General features: G+C 39.7%; 1 protein-coding gene across 1 annotated transcript; it reads right to left on the reverse strand.

Moving 5' to 3' along the window:
• Positions 1-143: 143 nt before the first annotated feature.
• LOC140933044 (probable ATP-dependent RNA helicase DDX41) lies at positions 144-24,799 on the reverse strand. The gene is made up of 21 exons (XM_073382558.1): positions 24,775-24,799; positions 24,429-24,599; positions 14,811-14,901; positions 14,261-14,335; positions 13,482-13,542; positions 13,001-13,118; positions 12,783-12,874; positions 11,841-11,934; positions 10,972-11,031; positions 10,432-10,495; positions 9,584-9,656; positions 7,501-7,581; positions 7,223-7,304; positions 6,967-7,048; positions 5,974-6,023; positions 5,453-5,524; positions 4,456-4,552; positions 2,471-2,620; positions 2,266-2,337; positions 1,831-1,941; positions 144-1,116 (listed from the first exon to the last, which is right to left on the reverse strand). The coding sequence occupies exons 1-21, from the start codon at positions 24,796-24,798 to the stop codon at positions 980-982; spliced, it is 1,857 nt and encodes a 618-aa protein (XP_073238659.1). The 5' UTR covers position 24,799; the 3' UTR covers positions 144-979.
• Positions 24,800-25,545: the final 746 nt, after the last annotated feature.

Consider the following 25,545-nt stretch of genomic DNA (forward strand, 5'->3'; position numbering starts at 1 on the left):
CATACACATTATTTAGTACTGGTCATTTGAAAACTGGTTGAAGTCGACCAAATAAAAATAGGGTAGAAACAGTTGAAAATTTCTTTAATGATTATAAGCTTGATACAACTTTACAAGTAGGTTTTACACTTTTTACAATGACTAAGCCATTTCTACCACGCTAATTGGTTGAGAGCTTTTGTCCAAGAGAGTTCAGTTTATACAAACGGACGCATTATTAAGGAGCTTAAGCAACAACGTTTTTGAGCGACGGACGTCAACCGGAAGTGGACTTTTTGCATCATTGGGGAGCGGTTTGGTTGAAACTCTCGGGTAAATCGTCTTTAAAAGAGAAAAGAAACTCAGCAATACAAGTTTGTAAGCGTCAAGGCATAGAAAAAGGGAGAAGGCCTCACTTCCGGATGACGTGCGTCGCTCAAAAACGTCTTTGCTTAAGGTCCCTATTGTTGGCCAACAACTCCAATCATTGTTGGATGTTACATGTTGCGTCCGTGAGCACACCCTGTTGCATGTTGTTACGTCTTGTTGGGAGTTTAAAACGAGCCAAACTTTTTGCTACGAGCAAACGCACGCAACAACTCCAAACAATGTTGGGAGTTTATATTGGCCAGCAATGTTGCGTCCGTTTGCTTTATAGCGTTGTTGACTGCGTCAGGACACATGTTACATCTTTTTTTAGATCTCAACTCAAACATAAATTAAACTGAGTATTTTTTATATTAAAAAGCTAGTTTTCACTTAGTAATTCATTGTAAGCCTGGTGGTTAGTTTTAAATTAATTGTCAAGGTACAATGGAAATGATGCAGTGACGGCGCAATCTGCCGTAAATTTCAAAGTTATTACCGATATAGAACAAGTTTTGACAAGTCGCTAGCTTTACTCATTATGTATTATCACATAATTGACACTGGTATGGAAGGCTGCTTGGGACGTGGTCTAGCAGAGTGGTACTGATTTGATGCTGTCCCTGTGTTGTGTTTACCAATCTGCTGCGCCGGGTGCTAAGTAATCCCTTCGTCCAATATTACCAGCCTGTTTGGTTTGCATCGCCTCTAACTTAGGACACTCGGTAATTCTATGACCAAGACCACCACAATATGCACAACCTCGCTCCACTGAAATAATAGAACAAAAGACCACTGTTAAGATGAATCAAACTTGAAGCGATCGTAGTTCAAAGAAGCCGAAGTTCCCCGCTAAGCATGGTCTACACCACACTTGAAAACACACATGACCAATATGAAATGGAAGCAATGTGCACGTGCAGCAGTTCAAAGATTCTAATGAACGGACAGATAAAAATTCAACAGCGGATCCATGAAAGAGCATTGCGGAAGATGCCAAGCCCAAGCCCAGCGGGCGATTCCTTTGCCGAAGAGCATGTTGCTGATCAAGAAGACGTCACTTGTTTTTTTCTGTGCCGCTGCTAGGTACTCGTAAAAAAACGAAGTCCGTAAACATGTCTTTCAGGGTCCAAAACCTTTGAGTTTACAGTAACGAAAAAATAAATATGAAACTATAAAAAACTCCTTTCCAGCGCAAAGGCCTCATGGTTGAAGGTTCAGTGGTGGTATTGTACCGTAAAATGGGATTGACAGCTTGTACCTCAAGTAATGTACGTTGTCGACGAGTATGAAGCCAGGTTTTTTACAGAGCGACTTAAGATTTTCAAGTGCACTTGAATCAAGTGCTTACTTGAAACTACCTTAGTGTGAAGCCAACAACTATCCTTTGTGACAATGAAAATGACCAAGCCACCGTTTTCCCCGTCTGGATAACCTAGCAAGAACTGTCTTAGAACAGGAATACAATAGTAAACTTATACGCACCCCCATGGCCAAGGTCCCCCTCATTTTCTGCCTGCAGCACTGAAAGAACTGGAGGTATCTTCTGTTTAGCTTCCAACAGCAAATGCTTGAGATCTAATAGGACTGACTCATCTGGAAATAAAGAATAGATTTCAATCAAAATTTTCTATTAACTACGGCGAGGTAAATGCCTCATTTTGATCTCCTAAAAAAATAATAAAACTTGAAAGCAATTGCCGAAGCCACAATGTTACAAACACACAAAACTCTCTTAAATCTTAAGCTATAGCTGGACTATGATCTGAGGTCTGCAATAGGTAGAAACACTTTTACTTTAGTTCGGCTTTTAATTGTGGCCAGTTGCATGTAAGTAAGTACTCGTCAAGCAGACAGCAAAATGTGAGAGGATACTATATTTTCTAACCAAGACAGTAAACTCCTGGCATCAATACGCACCACAAGATTTGTTGATAAATGTCGTGGCAACTCCAGTCTTTCCACAGCGACCAGTGCGACCAATCCTATGAACTAAACATGAAAATAACAACAACAACAACATGAATGCGCAGCACTCAAATTGACACAAAAGTATTTTATGGGTAAAAAGAAAGTGAAAATAAACAATGGCCAGGAACAACTTAAAAAATAACTCGTTCTGTACCATAGTTTTCAATATCTTCAGGCATGTCGAAGTTAATAACATGTTGAATGTCCGGAAAATCAAGGCCTTTAGATGCTACATCAGTTGCTACCATGACATCTTTCTTCCCTTCTCTGAAGCTTCTCATTGCATACTCTCTTTCTTCCTGATCTACAAAAAAAGCCTCAAAAATGTTTTACAACACTCTTATAGGCACTGAGCAATCTCAAAGTGGTTATAGCTAAAGGTCCGGAAAAACGGGCAACAAAAGAAGTGCAACTTGTTTCTTAACATTGCTGCAAAACAATTTGAATAGCGATGTTGCACGTTTTACCACCCACATCAAACTTGTCCTGCAACAAATCAGCTTGTTAACAGGTTTAAACGTGGGTGGTAAAACGCGCAACATCGTTATTCAACTCGTTTTGCAGCAATGTTGCAAAACAAGTTGCAAGCCGTTTTTTTTTGCCCGTTTTTCCGTACTTTAATATGAATGTGATGTGCAGCACTGATTAATTAGTAATTAAAGAATGGAACTCGTTGCCTAGCAATGTTCTGGATATAGTAAAACCCCTATTTTTTTTCAGAAAGCACTTACTTCAGTAACTATCAGACGTTTACTGTATTCACATTAATAGCTATAGCATCATGTATATAATTATAATCATTAGATTTTTTATTCCCCCTTTTTTGTTACGTTTTGCAGATATTGTTATCCCCAGTAGCAGGACTCCCTGTAATGAAAATGTAGAACAACATGTAACCTCATCTGCGTGTTCTACAGATGACTCAATGATCTCGATCAAGTGAGTAACTCATGAGTCGCAAGTAAAGATAGCCAGCCTCCAAAAATCCCACTTCAAAGTGATTTTAAACCACTGCTGTGCCGTAGAACTACGCAGCAGCAGTAGCGTTACTTACTTACCCAGTTATGGACCCAGGGTACCCGGCAATGATTGACTAGAGATAATCGTACATGAAATAAAAAAAAATTTGGTTCTTACGTGCGTAAATCGAGTTGTAGATGCCCTAGGCAAGTTTGGCGGGAGAGCACGAGGGGCAGCGGAAGGCCCTTTCATAAGTACACTGTAATCGTATCTTGTGAAAAATCTTGCGAAATATTCCATCTTACGTGAAAATGAAATGATCAGCAAGCGTTGGACAAAGAAAAAATCTGAGTCTCCGACAGGATTCGAACCTATGACCTCCCAAACACCAGGCGGGCGCTCTATCCACTTGAGCTACGGAGAACTCATGGAGAGCGAGGCCATAAACTATCTTATTTTGCAAATTGGTCTCTTACAGGTATCTGAGGAAAACGGTCTCTGAAAACGCACATTTTTCAAAACGCTCTTCCGAGTGGAAATGTTTTGAAACGACGGTTTTCCCTAATCGTGTGGACATAAAAAAATTTTAAAACAAAGACGTCACAGTATCTGATGTCGCGCGGAATAAGAATGTGTCACTGCCGTCTAGAATTTTATAAAGACTTGTTATGTGTCTTAAGTTGATCTTTTCTTTCTGGTTAAATGTTTAAGTCTGTTACTTATTTCAGACATAACCCATATGGCATTTTTTCCCTCAGGCTTAGAAAATCACAGCCTTAAACTACTCCACGAGCAAAACACTGGTTGATTCTGAGTCATACCATTCATGACTAGATTACGTAAAAAAGCTCAAGGTGATACAGCTTTGCCGACCAAACATTGATTTCAGATGAAGAGAGCAATTATGTTAGAATTATTCATCAATGTCAATTCCTTTTGAAAAAAATGTCCATTTCCAAAAAAAAACAGATACTTGAAGACTCGGGCGAAAACGATCAAAAGCGATACGTGTGCAGCACGAGGCCTAAGCGCTGCTTGAGGTATAGCTAAGCTTGCAGAATGCTCTCCAAACGTCCAAAGTGCATCTCGATATGCGCACAGCTAAAAGCATTTACCAGGTCTTTTTGTTAATGCCCATCTAGGGAATATTCACACTTCTCGTAAAAACGCTGCTGATACCTTTATCACCATGTATAGCCACAGCTTCTACTCCTTTCAACAGCAGGTATTCATGAATGTCATCTACATCTGCTTTTTTCTCAGCAAAAATAAGCACCTGTATGAAAACATACCGTAAAATTCCGAAAATAAGCCCCTCCAAATATAAGCCCCCCAAACTCGTGACGCAAAAACCCTCCGTTAAATCGCCCTCCAAATATAAGCCCCCCCGCCGGGGGGCTTGTACTTGGAAATTGCCCTCAAATGCAAAGTAAAACAAAGCAAAAACGGTAAATTTCCTTCCAACTGTAAGGCTAGCCCAATCGATTTTGAAACGCAAATGCCCCTCCGTAGATAAACCCCTCCGAATATAAGCTCCTCCAAAAATAAGCCCCTCAAAAAGGGCCTTTGAAAAATATAAGCCCCGGGGCTTATTTTCAGAATTTTACGGTATCTTTAAGTTAAATATCAAACACGGAACAGATTGTTTCATTTGAAATCCAAACATAGAATATTGAAGTTGGTTGACAAAAACAAGGGGCAGCTGGCCGAGTTTTATAATCCTCCCCTGTGTGTCTGGATATTTCATTAAACAATTCTTCTCCTGTTTTATATATCTTTTAAAACGATCAGAACAATTCTTGCAGAAAATCAAAGTTAAAGTTAGCAAACGTTTTTGGAAACTCAGTAGTATCCGATATCCGAATCTAATCCGCGATCTCATCCATTGCAGATAAGTTGACCGGACTGAGGCTAAGTGTGTGTATGACAAGTACAAGCCTAGGTGACCTGTGGTAAAACGATCGAAACAGTGCAGACTGAAAGACAATTCGGAAAAATCAATAAGAACTGTTAATACTAAGTCACCAAGAGCTTGCTCTCTTATGTGCACTTATAACTCCTGTCCAACCATGTTGATCTTAGTACTCACCATAGCCTACCGGTATTCCAAAATAATTGAACCAACTATTTGCCTTTCTAAGCACAACAAAAATCAAAACACACTGAGTATACTTACCGGAGGAGATGTTTTCTGTAAACATTCCAATAGATACACAACTTTGGCTTCCTGTTTCACGTATTCGACTTCCTAATAAAGTTAATGTTCAGTGTAACTATTGAATACTTTAAGTATACACGATAAAGGATTTCAAACCATTGGATAATATTTTCCAAACATTGAATTGCTGATATTTTTTACAGTAAGTACTATTCATGCCTTACACCTCATACAAAAAGAGTCTTGCACCACACAAGCTAAAAATATTTAGCTGAAGTACTACACTGTAATAGCTAGTTCTCTGACGTCAAGGAAAAAAAAGGAAGTTTAGACACACTGCACATGATACAAAATTTGTATTTGTCCAAGTTAATCACAGGCAACTTATGAGTGTCAAGCTAAGAAATTATTAGATTTGGCTTTCATATGATCTGAAAGAATAATGCAGTCAATCGAGGAGGATGTTATGGCTGAGGCTGGCAGATAACACCCTCCAGGAGATTTGAGATATTAATACATCATGTCAAAGGTCCATGTACCTGAATAACATCAAGACTTGCTGCTCCTGCTCTTCCCACATTAACAGTCACTACAAAATCACAACAATAAATAACAAGACTTTACGTTTAAAAGCCCAATATACAAATAAAAATTCTCCAAATTGATTTCTTAACATTAACTTAAAGAATTAGAGAATTTGTCAAAAGATCTAAGCACTTTCTCTTTGGCGATCATTTGAATGATTCTAATAACAATATTTTTTTGATTATTGATTGTTGTTAACAGAATATTTATGTTGGTCACTAATGGGACTTCAAGAATTAAGCAACTGCTGTCAGTTTTATAACATTATGAGTGTTATGTGTGCAAGGGCAGTGTACACCATGTAACACTGACACAAGAGGGACAGTCCAGTAAACTGAATGTCTGCAAGGGGAGTCCAGTGGTAGTGAATCATCAAACTTCTGATTAAACTTTTGGCTAACACATTTTATTGTCCTTTTCTTTCCTTTAAGGTGTGGTAATGCATGATAATAAGACTGTAGCCTGTTGCAGGCATTCAGATAGAGAAGCGCAGTAGCCTGCGTAGCAGGCATTGAAAGGGGTAGGGGATAGGGAGGAAGGGAAAAAGAGAGTGGGATTGGGAGAGCCACTTTCGCGCTTTTCTCCCTCCACCTCCCCTCCCATTTTTGCGCCTGCCACGCAGGCCAGAAGTGCAGATGAAAAATAAAGAAAGCAAAAATAAAATTCAGGGGGGAATTGTGGAGAGTGCACTCCTCAATCCCCCCACTTTTTTTCTTGCTTGCGTTATTTTCATCCACACTCCACTATCAGAACGCCTGGGAAAAGCTAATGAGACTGAAAACAAAAACAATGAAATTTAAAACAAGGACACGACTTAAGCTTAAAATATACATGTCATATTGCAGTAGTTGATGTTTTCTCAAGTTGTTATGTATGAAATGTACTCTATCACACACAGAAACTCTATGAAATCTGAAAGACAATGTCCACAGAGTAAAACCACTCACCTGGCTTTACCAGAGCACTTTTGGCAAAATTCTGTATCTTTTTGGGCATTGTTGCACTGAAGAGGAGTGTTTGACGCTGGGACTACATATAAACAAAAATATTTTAAATTATTTTTACAATCTAATGGCAAAAGAAAAAAAAGGACCAAGACAGGCTTACTGCAAAACAGCACATCATTTTAATGACTGAAATAGCAAATTTTTATTACACTAAGAATAAATGTGCCTTTAAAGTCTATTTCAAATTAAATTTTACCTTAAAGTAAGAAAAAATTGTTCGGACATCTTCCTCAAAGCCCATGTCAATCATGCGATCAGCTTCGTCTAAAACTAGGTATCTAAAGCAAGATAATATTATATTTACACATCATTTTATGAGACATGACAAAACTATTCTTGACGATAATGACAACAACAATTTGTAGAGTAAAACGTTGAGGAAAATAGCTTTCTTACCAACATGTAGGTCCAAAAGTAAAACAACGACCACAAAAAACGATTAAAAATACACTTCTTGAACTAAGTACAGTTTACCTGCATATATCTAGATTAACCATTTTTTTGTCTAATAGGTCCATTAAACGGCCTGGTGTGGCCACCATCATATGAACACCTCTGTTAAAGTAAGACATAACAGATTATTACCATTGCTATCATTACACATGATGTTGAGGTTGGTAGGATGACATTAGTACTACAGTGCAGTGTGGGTGAACAAAACATCGTAAAGTCAAGACTGGAGATCATCATAAAGTCACACGACAACAACGCAGAAATGCAATATCATGTCCAGGGCTGTCATTAAGAGCCGGGGGCCGGTGATTTCCCCCGGCTACTATGAGTGTGGCCCCCACCTATTTTAATGAAAAATAAAGGAAAATTAGAACCAAAAGAAACCCCTAGGTGTTTGATTCCCCGCCTACTTGTTGTATTTACCCAGCAACTCGAAATCTTAACGACAACCCTGATGTCACTAGATGAGTGTACTGTTCTGTTAACTTGTTAGTCTGTTGGTTTTCTGGGTTTTTTCTTTTCAGCTGTTTTCATTGCTTCTGTTCTTTTGTCTGTAATTGACGCAGACAGGCCAAATGAACATATTAGTACTAGTTTATAAGTAGAAATGTCATTACGGCAACACAAAAAGGATACTGGCACATTTTGTTCAGACTCATGAGGAACAATGAAATGAAGAGCTTATATACTTCCACAAACAAGTTCATAAAACTAGAAAATGATAAAATTGTCATACACTTCTGTCCACATCTTAGATCTGTTTGGCTATAGGCTCAACAATTATTCCAGCTGGCACCATTTTTGTTCATCACTCTTACAAACAGTAGTTTTTATACATGCAACACTGGCAATAGTTTGGCACACAATAGATTTTGTTCTTGCAAAACAGATGTCATTTTGCTGAGAACTGTTTTCGTGCAACCCTGCCAACAGTTAGAGCAGCAACTTTCACCAGTTTTAACCCATTCACCCCTGAACTGCCCGTGCAGATCCATGTCCCTTCTACAACTTATTGTGATGTTATCAGTTTTAACGGTCAGGGACAACTTTGTCTGGTAACTTGACCAGGGTGAAGAGATATTTTACATCATACCAGAATGAGCACAATTCAGTCAAGGAAGCTGGAGAAAAAGGCAGATAATGAGGCAATGGTGTAACGTTGCCGTAAAAATTTCCACGAAAATACAAATTTTGTACCCACCTAAATTTCCTTTCATCTAATTGTAAGATCCTAAAAGCTTTCCCAAAAACTTTTCCCACCGAAATGCAGCCTAATAAATGCCCAGCAAAAGAAAAAGAATGAGGCAAGAAAAGCAAAAGAAAAGGGACGGAGAAAAAGTTAAAAGAAAAGCTGAAAGTTTGTATTCTGTGCATGTCCAAACTTCGAAACTCACAAGCTAATATTTTGCATCTAGATCAGAAGGCTGAGAAGTGTACAACCTGTAAAAGGCTTTGAGTTAAGTTTTAGCTCTTTATACAGAAAGTGACTAGAAAATGGCTTGACTAACTTCAAAACACGTTTTTTGGGTTAAAGACTGTTCAAAAACTACTTTATGAAACAAGAAAGCTGTTGCATCTTAAAGCAAAACTTGAAAGTTTTGTAAGCAAAATCTGTGAAGTTGATCAAAAGATGACAAACGGTTGCACACTTTAAAAAGTTGTTACAATGTAGCAAGTTGATGTATTGTTTAGTGTTTGTTTCTTATGTGTTTTGGTCAAAATTAGCTATTTTTTAATGCATGTGAACAATGAAACAATAATATCATTGAATTCAGTTTTCGCATGATAGCAAGAATTAGCAAAACTTCAGTTTGTGCTATCTGCCTCAGCTAGGTATTTAGTATTGGTAGATACAAGCTCTCCCATAATAATCTCATTATTACTTATATAGCTGAACCTTGTGCAAGTGACAACAAAAAATACTAATATTGGTATTCACTTCCAAGTGCTTTAATTTGATCCTTAGTCATGAGTGCTTTGGCTGGGGAAAATTATTTGATGAGTTGGATATATACATTGTACGGTGGACTGTATCAATTAGGAGAGCTCAGGTTGCACATCATGGCGATGCAGCTGCTATTACAGGTATATTTTATCAACTAACCTTTTGATTGTCTCCATTTGGTCCTTGACTGATGTTCCTCCAATACAGAGCACTGATCTTAGAGCAGGGAAACCTGAAAAATGACCGCAGATGAACTTAATGCATGGTGCAAGTAACAGTGTTAAACACAACAGGATACCGTCAGTCATGAGCAAACAACTGCTGGTCTGTCTGTCTGTACCTTTCATAGTGTTGTAAGAAAAGTAAACCACTAGCACTTTCCTACAGTTGAAAAACAACAGCAACAACCACAGCAATGAACAGCAGCAAAAATTATGAAAGAAAACAAACATACATTATTTACAGTGGGTGAAACTTGACAGTCTTGATAACTGATAAACCTGTGGCCCCCAAAATTTCTCTGATTTATAACTGGAGAGGCTTAACAAATTAAATTGGAATTTGGAAATGTTGGTTTTTGAGAAGGGGAAAACTGAAGTACCTAGAGAAAAGTTCTCCCAGCTGTTCACTTACTATGATGACATTAAAATGTCTTATATCTTTCAGAGGGTGTTCACAACAGTAATATTATTTAAACATTAATATCATAAAGAATTAATTTTTAGCCTTGACTCAAGTTCCCCTTTCCTTTGCTTTTTGGTAGGATAATGCATATGTTGTAGTTAATATTTTATCTCAGTCAGTTAAATTTTATGTTTCCATTGTTTAAGGGTATGGTAATGTATGCTAATGAAATTCAAACAAAGGAAAAACAAAAACTAATTAAAATAAAAAATTAATGGCAACATATGTACACATGATAATTAGTTTGAAAAAAAGGAAAATAACATTTTTGGACCAAGGATAAACTTATACTACATCAAATTTAAATAAATAAAAAAACCAACCATCCAGTTGGAGAGCCCTGGTAAATTCTGAAATAACTTCAAAGGTTTGTCGTGCTAGTTCTCTCTGACAAAAGATTTAAAAATAATAAAGGTTACAGGTCATGTATCTGAAAGCTGCTGACAATTATGCTCAACAGCTATATTTATATTGCATGAAGGGCTTAGGCCTCAAAAGTTCAGACCAGGAGGTCTTCTAATATGTATATGACTTGTCACAGCCAACAAGCAAATGATCAATGAACCCTTCCCCTTCTCAGTATCTGGAATCACTTCTTAGATTAATTTGAAAGAATTACGAATGAATGTAGGCAACACAGATTTCTCTTAAATTTCTTTCACTGTAACGCTGGAGGTATTTGCAGAAGCTATATTTGAGCAATACATGTATGACATGAACGATAAATAAATACTCCTGGAAAGACTTGAGTCTAGCTATAGGGGGCAAAATGAGTTAAATGAGCTAAGCTTGAACAACTAACTTTACAGAAAAGGATTGTCTAGTTAGAAGGTGCTAGTCAAGAAGAAAAATATATTACTTACAGATGGAACAACAATAAGCCCATATGGTCCTTCTTGTTTCTGAAAAGGTAGAGCTTTTTCCTATAAAATATTTTACAATCTTGTGTTACTTATGTTCCTATAGTTTCATTAACAAATACATATATGATCCTAAAAATCATAACTTTAAATACATGTAATTTCCTTACACTTTCGAAAATAATAATTTATTACTGGTGCTGTACTGGCATTCAGGTTCATGCATGGGTTCTAATCTACTCTCTAGAAGGTTCAACATACTCCTCATGACAGAGACAATATTAGAGCTAGCTGTGACAATAGTAAATTTAATATGCCTGGGTGGATTTCACATGCATCAGTTAAGTTGAAGGAGGAGGTACATGTATTATGTTTAAACAATATCGTGTTAGCAGTGAAAATGAAGAAGAGGAAGCTTGTTCAGAAGGTCTAAGGTATTAATAAACTACTTGCTGTAATTCCTGCCACCTGTGCTGCTGGGAAGTATTTATTCTTATCTACCTGGCATATGGATGGCTTAGATCCAGGATGGCCACAACCAAAGAACTGTGTCTGTACAGCTGACATCACAAAGGAGTTTTAAATATAATGCTTTGACAACCGTGAGAGAAACTTTCGTAACTTAAGAAGTATAGAATAGCATACTATACCACACACACAGAGGAATATATATATAAATACACGACAACTTTGATTTCAGGCTAACCTTGATTTAACCTCGGTTGCTCCTTTATTTCCTTTATCGCTAGCCCTCGAAGACAAAGGAAATTGAGAATCAACCTGGGGCATAAAATTCTAACCTGAAATCAAATTTGACCTGTAACTTAATTTTACACCACAGCAGCTCTTGCTCTTTCTCTGTTCGGTCTTACCTGTTCTAAGCTAAACATAATTATGGGCAGTGTGAAAACCAATGTTTTTCCTGATCCCGTGAAGGCAATACCAATCATATCTCTTCCGCTAAGCCTGAAAATTGAATTAACATATTAGCTAACATTACTGGCAGATAAAATACCATAATTATTTATTTGTGAAAAAAAATTAAGGTTCATGTAACACCAACTGCTATAAAATATGGATCCATTAGGACAAGTAAAAATCAACTAAGTGCAATGTCAACAGTCAAGACTAACTCAAACTGCATTGCATTTCCTAAAGTGAAAGTCAATGTGAATAAAACATCTGTCCAGCATCCTTAAGTAAAGCATGAACAACTTGATAATGTTCAAAATGTAATTTGACTGATTCAAATGGAAATTTTTTAATATTGACCTCTTCATGACATGAATTATGATTGATGATGACAATACTGATTAAACTGAATCTCCTCCAATCAGCCTCTTGCTTCAAGCTTTTTTTAAAATACAATGCTGAAATTCAGATTCCTGAGGCACTTGCAGGCTACATTGTATATCGCATGACTGGTTACCTAGTCTTGGTAATTGTGAAGATTACTGAAACAAAAGGTTGGCGTGGTGTTCGGAAGAGTAACTTTCAGTCATTTCATCCAAATAACCTCCTTGTACTCCTCAAAATTTAAAGTGGCTCATACTTTTTACTTTAGAACCACTGCTGCATGGTCCCCTTACAAGCCTAAATATTTTTCAGTCCAATTTTGGCAGTGACATTTAAATACTGATAGCACAGTTGAGATTATATTTATTTACTACTATTATCATGGTACATCATCCTGATTCCTATCTTATAGTCATATGCTTAACCAGACACCTGAGACAGTCACCAGCAATCACATTTTGAGATTCTTCTCGTAAAAAATGACAAATAATAAGTAAGTTACAATTATTGTAACTTACACAGCGGGAATTCCTTGGACCTGTATTGGTGTTGGATGGGTTATTCCTTTATTTTTCAGTGTGCTTAAAACAGCTCGAGGAAACTTCATCTCCTGTGACATTAAATGGAAAAGATAGGTTGCACAGTCAAACTAATGATAATTATAAATGAAGTATTCCAGGAACTTACCAAAAGAATTTAACAAATGTAAAAAAAGTTTTTCAACATTTATACTGACCTTGAAAGTCTTGATTGGTGGTGGTATGTCCTCTCCCTCAACTATGATATGCCATTTCTTCCTTAACTTGTTAAATTTCTCTGCAGGGTAAGACTGAAAATATCTTGGAGGACGCCATCTAAATTACAAGTAAAAATAGATAGATGTAGCTGTAACTAATAAGCAAACAGTGTGAGAATACCTTTCCCTTTTTCGGTTAAACTTTTAAAGCCTGTGTACATCTGTCTCCTCTTCTGAGGGAACAGGCAAGTATTTCGATCACACTTTTCGGAACGTCTTGGTAATGACAAAGAATTTACCAAAACAGAATATTTGTCTAATTTTTTGGTCTGTTTATGGGCTAGGAGTTAAATGTTTACCAAGCAAGTGAGCTACATTGTAATAAACACACAATGATATTATCAAACAAAACATTTCCTTCTTTGTCATATTAGTGGGAAGGAGAAACAAGGTACATCAAGTACAATTTACATGTACATACCCTGTCTTTATAGAGTCAGTGTACACAATTCCTTTTGCGATTTCACCAACAGCCATCAAGACTACCATGGAAAAAAATAATAGTGAAATTTATATATCACTAAACATGTATAATATGTTATAGGTCAAATTTGACTTCAGGTTAAATTTTTTTAACCTAGGTTGATTTTCAATTTCCTTTGCCTCCTAAACTTTATTATTCATGAATTAGGGCTAGGAGACAAAGACAATTGAGAATCAACCTAAATTAAATCAAAATTAACCTGAAATCAAATTTGACCTGTAACAAATAAATGGGACCATACACGTACTTTTTCTTTTATGCTTCTAGAAAAAAAACAAGAATGTACTTTGAAATACAGTACACACTGTACCAAATCAATTCTACTGAGGAGTGTGGTTCAAATCAGGGATTGGGAAGGTCATTCCACCTTAAGCCATGTGAGAATTAACAGAAAATTATCATAATTTAACAGCCCATAAGATGCAGCCTACCTGTGTAATGGCTTGTTAGATGTTTAATACATACAGCTGTACAGCTGTATTGTGTGATCAGCACATGAATGATTATGGGTGTAGTTTGTTAGATAAGATTTAATCTTATCACTTTCATATCAGTTTATTTGCACCCTTTTAGCCTTGTCTTCAAGCAGTATGCAGGATTTTTGATACATGAACCTAGTTTAGAAGTAGAGAATTTGAACTGGTCAACTCCTTATGGGAGTACATGGATTTTTCCTGCTGCCTGTGTCACTGTTTGAATAACATCTTAATGCAAACCTTTTTTCTCAGCTATGCTGTCCAAGATCTTTTCCTCTTCTTTAAGTTGTTTTTCATAGTCTGTCTCTTTTTCGGCTTAAAAAAAATAAGAAAGATCAAGCTTATAACTTTGTTGTAATAAGTTTTGAAAATGAAATTTAGAACAAAAGTGATAGAAGACAAAGGATTAAATTTGCAGGTCTGACTAGAGCTGGAATTGGAACTGGATAAATAATTAATAAATAATTATATCTATAGCCCTTCAACAAAGTAAAAAAGAATGCGATATTGTTTATATTATTCTGGTACAAGGTTTTTTGTCCACTGAAAATTAAAATTACTCAATTTCCTGATGGATTTTGTCTTAACCTACAACTGGCCATAGAATAGTTGAGATACCGTCGTCAAAAAGGTTCTTCAGAGAACAAAACAGTTTGCATCTCTCCCCACTCCCCTCCAACATAATTATAATAACATTATAGTATCTCATGAGTTTTATGAATTAGCTGCCTGCAGTTACGTGTAGCTTCATTACACAACCCACATCTCAATATACACTTCTTACACTGACCTTCAGCAATCTTTTTTAGCTCAGTGTGTTGATCCAACAAACTAACATTGGATTTTAAACCAACTGCAGCTTCCTCTTCCTTTTCTTGATTCTAATAACATCACCAAATATAATAAATAAGCCATTTTACAGTTATAGTTGAAAGCAAGGCTTGAGTTGACCTTGTTTTGATACAATAACAAACCTTCCTGCTTTATCACGTAAATCAAGTTGTTCTTATGCTAACTAGTATTTTCCAAGGAAAATTTCCATAACAAAGCAAAGGAGTTTTGTATCAAAACAAGGTCAAGCTCATTTTCACTCGAAGGCTAGGGTACAAAGCCCACAACTGTAAAATGGTCTATTACTAGAAATACATTATCACAAAAATCTCGCAAGGCTGTTTAGGGCCTGCAGTGAGAATAAAGGGAAACAAGCCAAAGAGAAAAGTACAATGAAAAACAAAACGAAACAGAAAAAAAATGTACAAAGAAAATGAAAATAGCCATGCCAAGGTTTGAACCTACATCATGACTACCTCCTGCGCAACAAGCAAGCTCCCAAGACCACTGGACCATGCTGCCGCTGAACAAATCTTTGTTTCTCGCAAAGTGAGTTAATAATTTAGCCAAAATTCACATTGCACGTGAATCGCAGAGCAAGGTACATATAGAAACACAAGTCCGCGTTATATATATATTTAAATATATAAATCTTGATTTCCAGTTGGTAGTCCATCATTGATTGTACATGATTTCAAGTGGCATTGAGGTTTCTTAGCAACAAGTCTCCCACTGGGTGCACTATAATGTTTTATTCACGAAAAGCGGACATGGTTATTCATTTTCTGTGAAAAAAAATTTTACTGTTGGTGAATTGCGACCGATTCTCCTCATGCAAATGCAGGGAACTGCAAACTGTACAACACTGTCAGCAAGAGACTTTGTGACCGTTTTGCGAGACACTTAAATGTATCACAGAATGTCAGCCATGTGTCCTTCAAATGTGGTGAAATAAGTTAAAGTACAGCTTTTACCGTCAAAACCTTGCTTCTTTGCCTAAAATATACTATAGATTTTTTGATAAACATGGCTTCACCAGCTTTAAACAGCATCTACCAGAAAAATTTCATTGGGGAAAAATGTAAAGATAATAATTTAGCAGTTGTTGCCTAGAAGATGACGTTACATATTGTAGGTCAGGAGTTCAGCTGCTGGCCGAGAAAATTTGTTCTTTTCCTTTGTTTTGGCCGTTTTGTTTTTGTTTGTTTGTTTGTTTTTTTCTCTTTACCATATGATTTTTTACCTATTGGCGCATAATTATTCATATTGCTCAGGGCTGAAAATAAGAGGCGGTCAACGGACAATGTCCAGCCTGATTGCAGACTTGACTGGTCAAACTCTCATCTTGCCGGTCATTTTGACCAGTCATTTTTGGATACGAACATTATTTATTTTCCATACAGTTGTCGCTTAATGCTCTATAACGCTGTAATGATTTCTTTTTCTTCGATGTTTTTTGCTGCTTTGCACTAAAACCTTCTAAGAAAAAGAACGCCGCAATAAATTAATTTCATGTCATAACGAAATGCAACAAAGCGAAACAATAAGAAACTGAGTTGTGGAGTAACACAATAATGCACGTTGTTCTCTACACCTGTTGTAGTAACCAATCCCCCGCCTAGTCCCAGTCCGCGTGTTTACGTATAAGTAATTCGACTTTCGCGCGGGTTATGCAAATCGTAAAGTATCTTGCTCGAGTTCGCTAGCTGTTACAACTACGTTACGTTCTTTATCTTACTTCGTTCGCCGTATTCCCAAATCGTCAGGTAATGTCCTCTGTCTTCGTTTATCTTGTATTTCCTATGTTACCTGTATTTCCTACGTTATTTCCATTGTTGTAATTAGTCGTTCCGCTCTTAATGTATTATGTTTGTTACTTTATCCTAGAAACCACTGGCAACATCATGTAAATAAGGTTAAGAGTTCGAGTTGTTCCATTTGAATTAAAACTCTTTTGCGACTTATATTATTGCTGGTACGTTGGCTACAGTTTCTGACGTTAGTGGAATTATGTCAATGGAAAATTCGTCGAACGGACGAGGGGACGCCGTAAGGCGTGAAAGAATGCTGTCCCTGAAGAGAAGTCGAGCTGGTCACCTTGGTTATTTAAACAGATTGTACAAAGACGTCGAGTTATTAATGCAAAACGCAGATAATTATAATGTGGCTCGTAAGAAGAAGAAAGATGTTGATATCGCGTTTGCGAGATGTTTTCAAGCCTACGATGAATATTATCAATTCGCCATCGACCCCGAAGTCAAATTAGATGCGCTTAATGCTTGTCACAGCATAATGACAGGAAAAAAGAATTCGAAGAGCGTTTTGAAGAATGGTCGCGATCTGTTCAACGTACCGTGGATAACACTTCAGTGGTTCCTCGCCAAGATTATGGTGATACTGCCGAATCACAGATTGTCACACGTTCAGTTGTCACCTCAAGTAGCAGAAATTCGAAGAGCTCCAAGTCCAGCTCACGTGCAAGTGATCGATCAAAAAAGGCTAAAGCCGAGCTTCTTCGTCGTGAAGTTGAGTTGAAGAATCTGTTAAAGCGCCAGGAGATGGAACGTCAAATGGAACGTCAAATAGCCGAGATGAAAATTCAAGAAGATGAATTGAAACGCCGGATTGCTTTATTGACCGCAGAAGGGGAAATAGAGAAAGCTAAGGCTGTTGATGAGCTTTATGAAACTTCAGAATATTCAAAACGCGGTACCGAGGCAGAGTTGAAACCGGTTTACAAAGACGAAACACGCGATTCCTTACCTCCTGTGAAAGACCTTCAGGTTGGACCGAACTTTAAGAGTGGCGACTTCAAGCAAGTTGGGAGAAATTATTCTAAATCAGTGCTGAATCCAGGTGCTCAACCTTGGGACCTAGGACCCCCGCAGAACACTATCGGCGCTGGAGATCCCACTGGTTCCCAACAGTTGCAAGAAATATTAACACAGCAACAAGAAGCTTTGCAACTTATGGCGTACACAATTCGACATGGATTTGAAATGCCGAAAAGAGAGCTTTTGACGTTTGATGGTAACCCGCTTAACTACTGGTTGTTCATAAATAACTTTGAGGTCAACATCGCTAAGAGGGTACCGGACCCCGAGACGAGGCTAACTTACCTTATTCAACACTGTACTGGGAAGGCTAGGGAAGCCATTAAAAACTGTGCCATAATGTCCGATCCAGAGCAAGGCTACAGGAAAGCCCAAGAAATCTTGTACCATAGATTTGGACAGAAACACATCATTGCGCACGCGCACATCACAAAGATTGTGGAAGGTCCGCAGATCAAGAATACTGACTCCACTGGTTTATTAGACCTGTCCGTTGAAATGCAGAATTGTGCGCTGACTCTCGTACAAATGGGCTACGAGGCAGATGTTAACAGCTCAGACAATCTCGTTAAGGTGGTGAAGCGTCTCCCTGTTCATCTGCAGTCTAAATGGGCGGACAGAGCCGGTTCATTAACCTTAGCTGGAACGGAACCTACCTTCATGGATTTAGCTGGTTTTGTTGAAGAGAAAGCTTTGCTGGCAAACACTATGTACGGACGAATAGTTGGATCGACACCAGACAAAGAACGGAGCTCTAAGCCATCGCCCAAAATAAAGTCACCGTCCTTGAAGGGAAACACCTTCGCGACGCAGTCCGAAGACCTTCCTCAAGTCAACACACCTCCTATCGTAACTTGTCCTTTGTGTTCTGGTCAACATAGACTGTGGAAATGCGAGCTCATGAAAGCAAAGAGCCCAGAAGAAAGAAAAAGCTTCGTTCGACAAGCAAGACTATGCGACAACTGTTTTGGAAGCGGTCACATGGCCACAGATTGCAGAAGTAAAATGATGTGTCAAGTGAATGGATGTGGATGGAAACACCACACTATGTTGCACGTTAAGAAGAAGAGCAACAATAATAGCACCCCTCCTAACCATGCTGCAGTCACCTCGGAAGAGACTGGAGCGAGTACCATCAGTGGAACCGGGGAGACTGGAACGGGCACCATCAGCGGGGCCGGGGATGCTGGTCGGTGTGGTGCTACAGACTCTGGCAAGAAGAATGTTTGTTTAAGAATCGTTCCGGTTGTCGTGAAAGGAATGGGTCAGCGCAACACAATTGTGGCAAACGCGCTACTGGATCCTGGTTCGGAAGTTACGTTATGTGATGTGAGTCTAATGGAGAAACTTCAAGTAGTTGGCCGTCCTAAGGAATTCTCACTAGCGACCGTTAATGGTGCATCTGACACTCGAAAGGGATTCGAGTTGTCTTTGTCTGTTCGAGGATTACAAATGAAAGAAGAAGTCGCGTTAGATAGAGTTTGGACAGTGGATACGTTGTGTTTACCTCAAGGTAGTCCACCTCCTAAGGAAGATACTGCTAAGTGGCCTCATCTGAAAGGAATAGACTTTCCGAGAGCGCAATCTGATAAAGTGTCTGTGCTTATTGGTAGCGATGTTCCTGAAGCTCATTGGGTATGCGATCAGAGGCGTGGTAGGCGTGGTCAACCTTATGCTGTGTGTACCCCACTCGGTTGGACCCTGATGGGACCACTGAATTCGTGTGATAGAGATTGTTTCAGTGTGAACTTTGTTCGCCATGACGACGAAACGCTTCATCGTCAAATGGAGAGCATGTTTAGGAGTGACTTTAACGAGCCTATGATCTCCTCAAAAGGCTGCAATGTCAGTTGAAGATCAAAGAGCACTGTCGCAAATGGAAACTTCCGTGAAGCTCGTGAATGGCCACTATCAGTTGGAGTTGCCATGGAGGCACAAGTCAGTAAACCTCCCGAACAATCGTGAATTTGCGTTCGGAAGATTGCGCTACTTAAAGAAAAGATTCCAGCGCGACCCTCACCTCTTCGAGAAGTACAGAGACACTATTAACAGTTATGTATCCAGCGGCTACGCAAGACGAGTTCCCTGTAGCGAACAGGAAAATGTGAAGGATTCACCAGTCTGGTACTTACCCCACCATCCAGTTTTCCATCCTCAGAAACCAGGGAAAGCGAGAGTCGTGTTTGACTGCGCGGCCAAGTTTAAAGGCACCTCCCTGAATGATCAGCTTCTTCAAGGTCCAGACCTAACGAATGGACTTTTGGACGTTATCATACGTTTTCGCCAAGAACCCGTTGCCATGGTTGCGGATGCGGAAGGCATGTTCCATCAGGTGCGGGTAGCTCCCGATGACTGTAATGCGTTACGGTTCCTGTGGTGGCCCAATGATGATCTCTCCAAAGAGCCAGTTGATTACCAGATGTTAGTGCACTTGTTCGGAGCCACGTCGTCTCCAAGTTGCGCAAGTTTTTGTCTAAAGAAAACAGCCTCGGATAATCAGGGCGACTTTGATGTGGAAACCATTACCACTGTTGACCGGAACTTCTATGTAGACGACTGTCTGAAGTCTGTCCCTACGACTGACAAGGCGGCACGTTTGTCTGGCCAGTTACGAGAATTGCTGTCAAGAGGAGGGTTTCGGCTTACCAAATGGATTAGTAATGACAGGAACGTAATCGCCACCGTTCCAGTAACAGAGAGAGCGCCCTCAGTAGTAAACTTGGATTTGGAAGATCTCCCTGTAGAATGCACATTGGGAGTGCAGTGGGCCATGGAAACAGACGACTTCAACTTTCGCATCATGGATGAAGGAAAGGCCCTCACACGCAGAGGAATCTTGTCTGTTGTAAGCTCCATGTATGACCCTCTCGGGTTCGTCGCGCCCATCATTCTGCCAGCCAAGAGTCTGTTGCAGAGCCTATGTAAGCAGAAGTATGGCTGGGACGAAGAGATTTCCCAAGCAGATTCCACTGTATGGCAAGAATGGCTGAAGGAACTTGCATGTTTGAGAACAATATCAGTTCCCAGGTGTTTCAAGCCACCAGGATTCGGTGCAGTCGTCAACGTTCAGTTACATCATTTCTCAGATGCTTCTGAAATTGGTTATGGAGCGGTATCGTACCTCCGAATCGTCGACGACAAGGGTGCTCCGCACTGTTCTTTTGTTCTTGGCAAGTCTCGCGTCACTCCCCTGAAGGTAGTGTCCATACCACGTCTTGAGTTAGCAGCTGCAGTGGTCGCTGTGAAGTTGAACTGCCTGATTCGGAACGAATTAGAGTATCCCATACACGACACGATCTACTGGACGGACTCTACCGTAGTCTTGCAGTACATTCGCAACGAATCAAGAAGATTTCACACGTTTGTTGCAAACAGAGTCACGATGATACACGATGAATCCACACCACGTCAGTGGCGACACGTTGACACCTGTGCTAACCCTGCCGACATCGCGTCCAGAGGGGCGAAAGGTTCTGAACTTCACATGTTGGAGCTGTGGCTTCATGGCCCAAAGTTTTTGTGGAAGGACGAGAAACATTGGCCTGACCAACCGTCCCAGTTGCCGGAATTGCCTCAAGATGACAGTGAATGCAGAAAATGCCCTGGTCGAACAAACGTGATCGTCAGCAGTAAAAAGTTGGAACCGCTGTTGTCCCGCTATTCATCCTGGGACAGTCTTCGAAAGGCCATAGCCTGGTTGGTACGTTTCAAGAAGTATTTGGTTGGCCTCCTTAACAAGGATCCAGACAGCATTCCCAAGGGGCCCTTGACTGTCAGGGAAGTTGTTGCTGCAGAGAGTGTGATCATTAAAGCTGTTCAGCATAATTCGTTTCCAGCGGAGCTAGCTGCAGTAGGCCAAGAAGCGTCAGAGAACCAGAAGAAGTGCGTTCCACGATCTAGTCCAATACGCAACTTGAACCCTTTTGTTGCTGAGGGAATATTAAGAGTAGGAGGTCGCCTCAAGAATGCTCCTGTTTCATTCCAAACGAAGCACCCGGTTATTCTTCCCAGTAAACATCACGTGACAAATTTGATCATCCAGAATTGTCATCGCCAACAAGGGCACTGTGGTCCTTCTCAAGTTCTGGCCTTCATCCGAGAGAGATTCTGGATTGTACGTGGCCTCTCAGCAGTGCGCAGGGCTTTGGCGAGTTGCATGAACTGTCGTAAGCAAAATGCTCGTCCTGGTGAACAGATTATGGCCCCACTCCCGTCAGCACGAGTCGCTCCGACAGATCCACCATTTACCCATGTGGGTGTGGACTATTTCGGTCCCCTCTTTGTCAAGCAAGGACGCAGTCAAGTGAAACGTTACGGATGTTTGTTTACATGCCTTACCATGAGGGCAGTGCACATTGAGGTCGCACACACATTGGAAGCAGACTCCTTTATCTGTGCATATCAGCGTTTTGTTAGTCGCAGAGGGAAGCCCAAGGAAATACACAGCGACAACGGCACCAATTTCACGGGCGCCGAGCGAGAGCTGAGAGAAGCACTGGAGCGACTGGACCAAGCCAAAATCTACAACAGTCTAAGGTCGAACGACGTTCAGTGGTCTTTTAACCCCCCTGAGGCCAGCCATCAAGGTGGAATTTGGGAACGAATGATTCACTCCGTACGGAAGATTTTGGGTGCCCTGTTAAAGGAACAGCTGGTGAACGACGAAACATTGTCAACCCTTCTTTGTGAGATGGAAAGGATTCTCAACGACAGGCCTTTGACTCCCCTTAGTGACCACCCAGATGATCCTGAGCCGCTGACGCCGAGCAAACTACTGCTCCTGAGATCCAATTCTTGCCTCCCGCCGGATGTCTTTAAAGGTCACGACAAGTATAGCAAGCGCTAGCGCCAAGCACAATGCCTGGCAGATTCATTTTGGAAGAGATGGATGAAAGATTATTTACCTGCACTCCAAACAAGGCAGAAATGGAGCGTCCCTCGTCGAAACTTCGCTGTCGGTGACTTGGTTCTTGTTGTTGACGAGAAGACGCCTAGAGGTCGCTGGCCAATGGGCTTGATTGAAGAGGTATTTCCAGACAGCCATGGTCATGTACGTAGCGTTAGAGTGAAAACGGCCACATCTGTCTACAGACGTGACATCAGGAAGCTGTGCCTCCTTGAAGGGGTCCAGAACTAATGAACTCTGACAAGTTCTATTGCTAAGTCTGCTACATTGCGAACTGTGTAATCTAAATTAAGTTAATTTTCGTCACATTTCTGTATGTTCTTCGTAGTCTAGGAATTGGTTATTTTGTTGCTGGAATTACCTAGTAGCTAATTCGGGGCCGGTGTAGTAACCAATCCCCCGCCTAGTCCCAGTCCGCGTGTTTACGTATAAGTAATTCGACTTTCGCGCGGGTTATGCAAATCGTAAAGTATCTTGCTCGAGTTCGCTAGCTGTTACAACTACGTTACGTTCTTTATCTTACTTCGTTCGCCGTATTCCCAAATTGTCAGGTAATGTCCTCTGTCTTCGTTTATCTTGTATTTCCTATGTTACCTGTATTTCCTACGTTATTTCCATTGTTGTAATTAGTCGTTCCGCTCTTAATGTATTATGTTTGTTACTTTATCCTAGAAACCACTGGCAACATCATGTAAATAAGGTTAAGAGTTCGAGTTGTTCCATTTGAATTAAAACTCTTTTGTGACTTATATTATTGCTGGTGCGTTGGCTACACCTGTACTTGCTGCTTTGTTGCAATCAGTAATGTGACCTGCTTTAGGAATTCGACAGAATTCGGGCAAATCGATAGCAATTGTCAACGGGTTGTCCTGTGTTTCTCCGGGAATAAATGTTAGCGCATCATTAATAATAATTTCTTTACGTCGAACATGAATCTCATTTGTAGACTCGATTCCAGAATAGTCTGATAAAAATTTAAGCTAATCGAGAAGGAACGTCGTCTATCTCGGTGCTTTATTCTCCTTCTTGTAAACAACTTTGTGCAAATTTCTGTTGACGTTTGAGCCCTTGGCAATAAAGTGTTGCGATATGACCCAAATGAAAGCTCTGCTGTATATTTATTGACTTCTGATGATAAACACGCTGTTTGTGGAACAGACTTTTCAACAATGCAAATCAACTTCTTTGCCAAAAATATTAGTGACGATTCTTCTTTGTGGAGCAGGCTTTCCATCACGTGCCAGGCAAGGAAAAAGATCAAGTTTCAACGATGTTCATTTCAGAACGTCAACGCAAAACAACTCTGTGCAGATTTTGTTCTTTAATAACCCCAATTTTTCTTCGTAATTCCTTAATTTTAGTTTGTTGAACTGTATGTGCATTCCATTTCCTGAACCTCGGGAGTTTGAAAAAGATTTACGTTTCACTTTTTACCTTTAGAGACTTCAGACACCGCGGTACAATAATAAGACCCCTGTAAAATACTTTCCCCGTGGAAATTAATCGACAAAAGCATTTCTTGATTGCCAAAACAGCTGCAAAAACAGTCAAAACAATGCCGACCATGTTTCTTGCTTGGTGATGTCAGTACATTGTGGACAGCCACGAAATATATAGAAATATGGGCCACACAAGATTGCAGGTCACTATGATCCATGTGTGAACTGTGATCTGCGCTCCGTGTGCACAACAAAATTATAACCTCGCTCCCTGGGCCTTACGGCTCTCGGCGCTTTGCGAGAATCATTACACTGTAAGTAACACTCATCACCAAACTGCCATATCCACCAAAATTAAAAGCAAGTAAATATTTATTATTCTCAATGTCATCACTCACAACTTCCTCTCCAATTGTTCGAGAACCATTTTGTACAGTTTCCACGGTTGGTTGTTGCTCTGTTTTTCTTTTTAAGTAATTTTCTCGCTTTTCCAGTTCTAGCCTTCTTCTCTCTTTCAGAGGAACATATGGTACATAGTCCTCATCCTCTGATAACTCTTCTAAACTCTCCTACAATTTAGAAAAATAGTGAGTTTAGGGATTGATCTTATAAAGGCACACAAAATTTGGATCCCACTCCAAATTAATACGGTAGAGATGATAAATAAACTAGAAAGTGATTTCCGTATCACTCGTATTGTAAAGACAAAAAGGTTAGGGGTATTTAACCACTTTTTAAGGTTACCTTTCGTCCTCTCTTTCTTTCCATTTCAAAACGTTGAATAAAACGAGGTTACACACTGTGGTTACACTTCATGTAAGCCTACTCAAACTCAGTTCTAAGCCCCAGGCCCCCAGGGGCCCGTTTCTCGAAAGTCCCGTTAACTTTTCGGGCCCGAAATCAAATATTCAAATCGAAATAAAAAGAATAAGAGCGCGGGTCCTGGCTAGCAAACTACTGCATTTTGTTTCGTTAACTGATAGTTTTATCTTGTTAGATGCAAAACTATTGAAACCTCGATCTTTAATGGAAACCGAGACAGCTTACCGGGCCCGTTAATTGTCGGGACTTTCGAGAAACGGGCCCCAGACCCCACGACTTCTTACAGGACGTCAAGCGTTTTGGGCATCCCCATTTCCCTAGCGTTTTGGGCATCCCCCTGTACCCCGGGATGCCCAAATCCCTAGTGTTTCGGTCATCCCCTCCTTTCTGGACACGCCGGCCGCGGTAATACTCTTAGGAAAATCAAAGAACGGTTTTACTAGCCTGACTACTACAAGAACACGATGGAAATGGTTAGTTACAAATTGTATTTATTTGCCAATCACCCGGTGACACCCTCTTGATAGTGGTTTTTAAAAGGCCCGCGTTGATAATCGAAAACATACACTAAATTTCTTCTGTTTTCAGTGTTCTTGGAAAGGGTGAGGCATAATTGCATCTTTTGGTAGGTTGTCAAAGGGCATTGTAAACCGGATTCCTTCTTATAGCTCCCGTTTGTTATTATTTCAGTGA

The sequence above is a fragment of the Porites lutea genome, chromosome 4, assembly GCF_958299795.1.
Source record: "Porites lutea chromosome 4, jaPorLute2.1, whole genome shotgun sequence".
NCBI lineage: Eukaryota > Metazoa > Cnidaria > Anthozoa > Scleractinia > Poritidae > Porites > Porites lutea.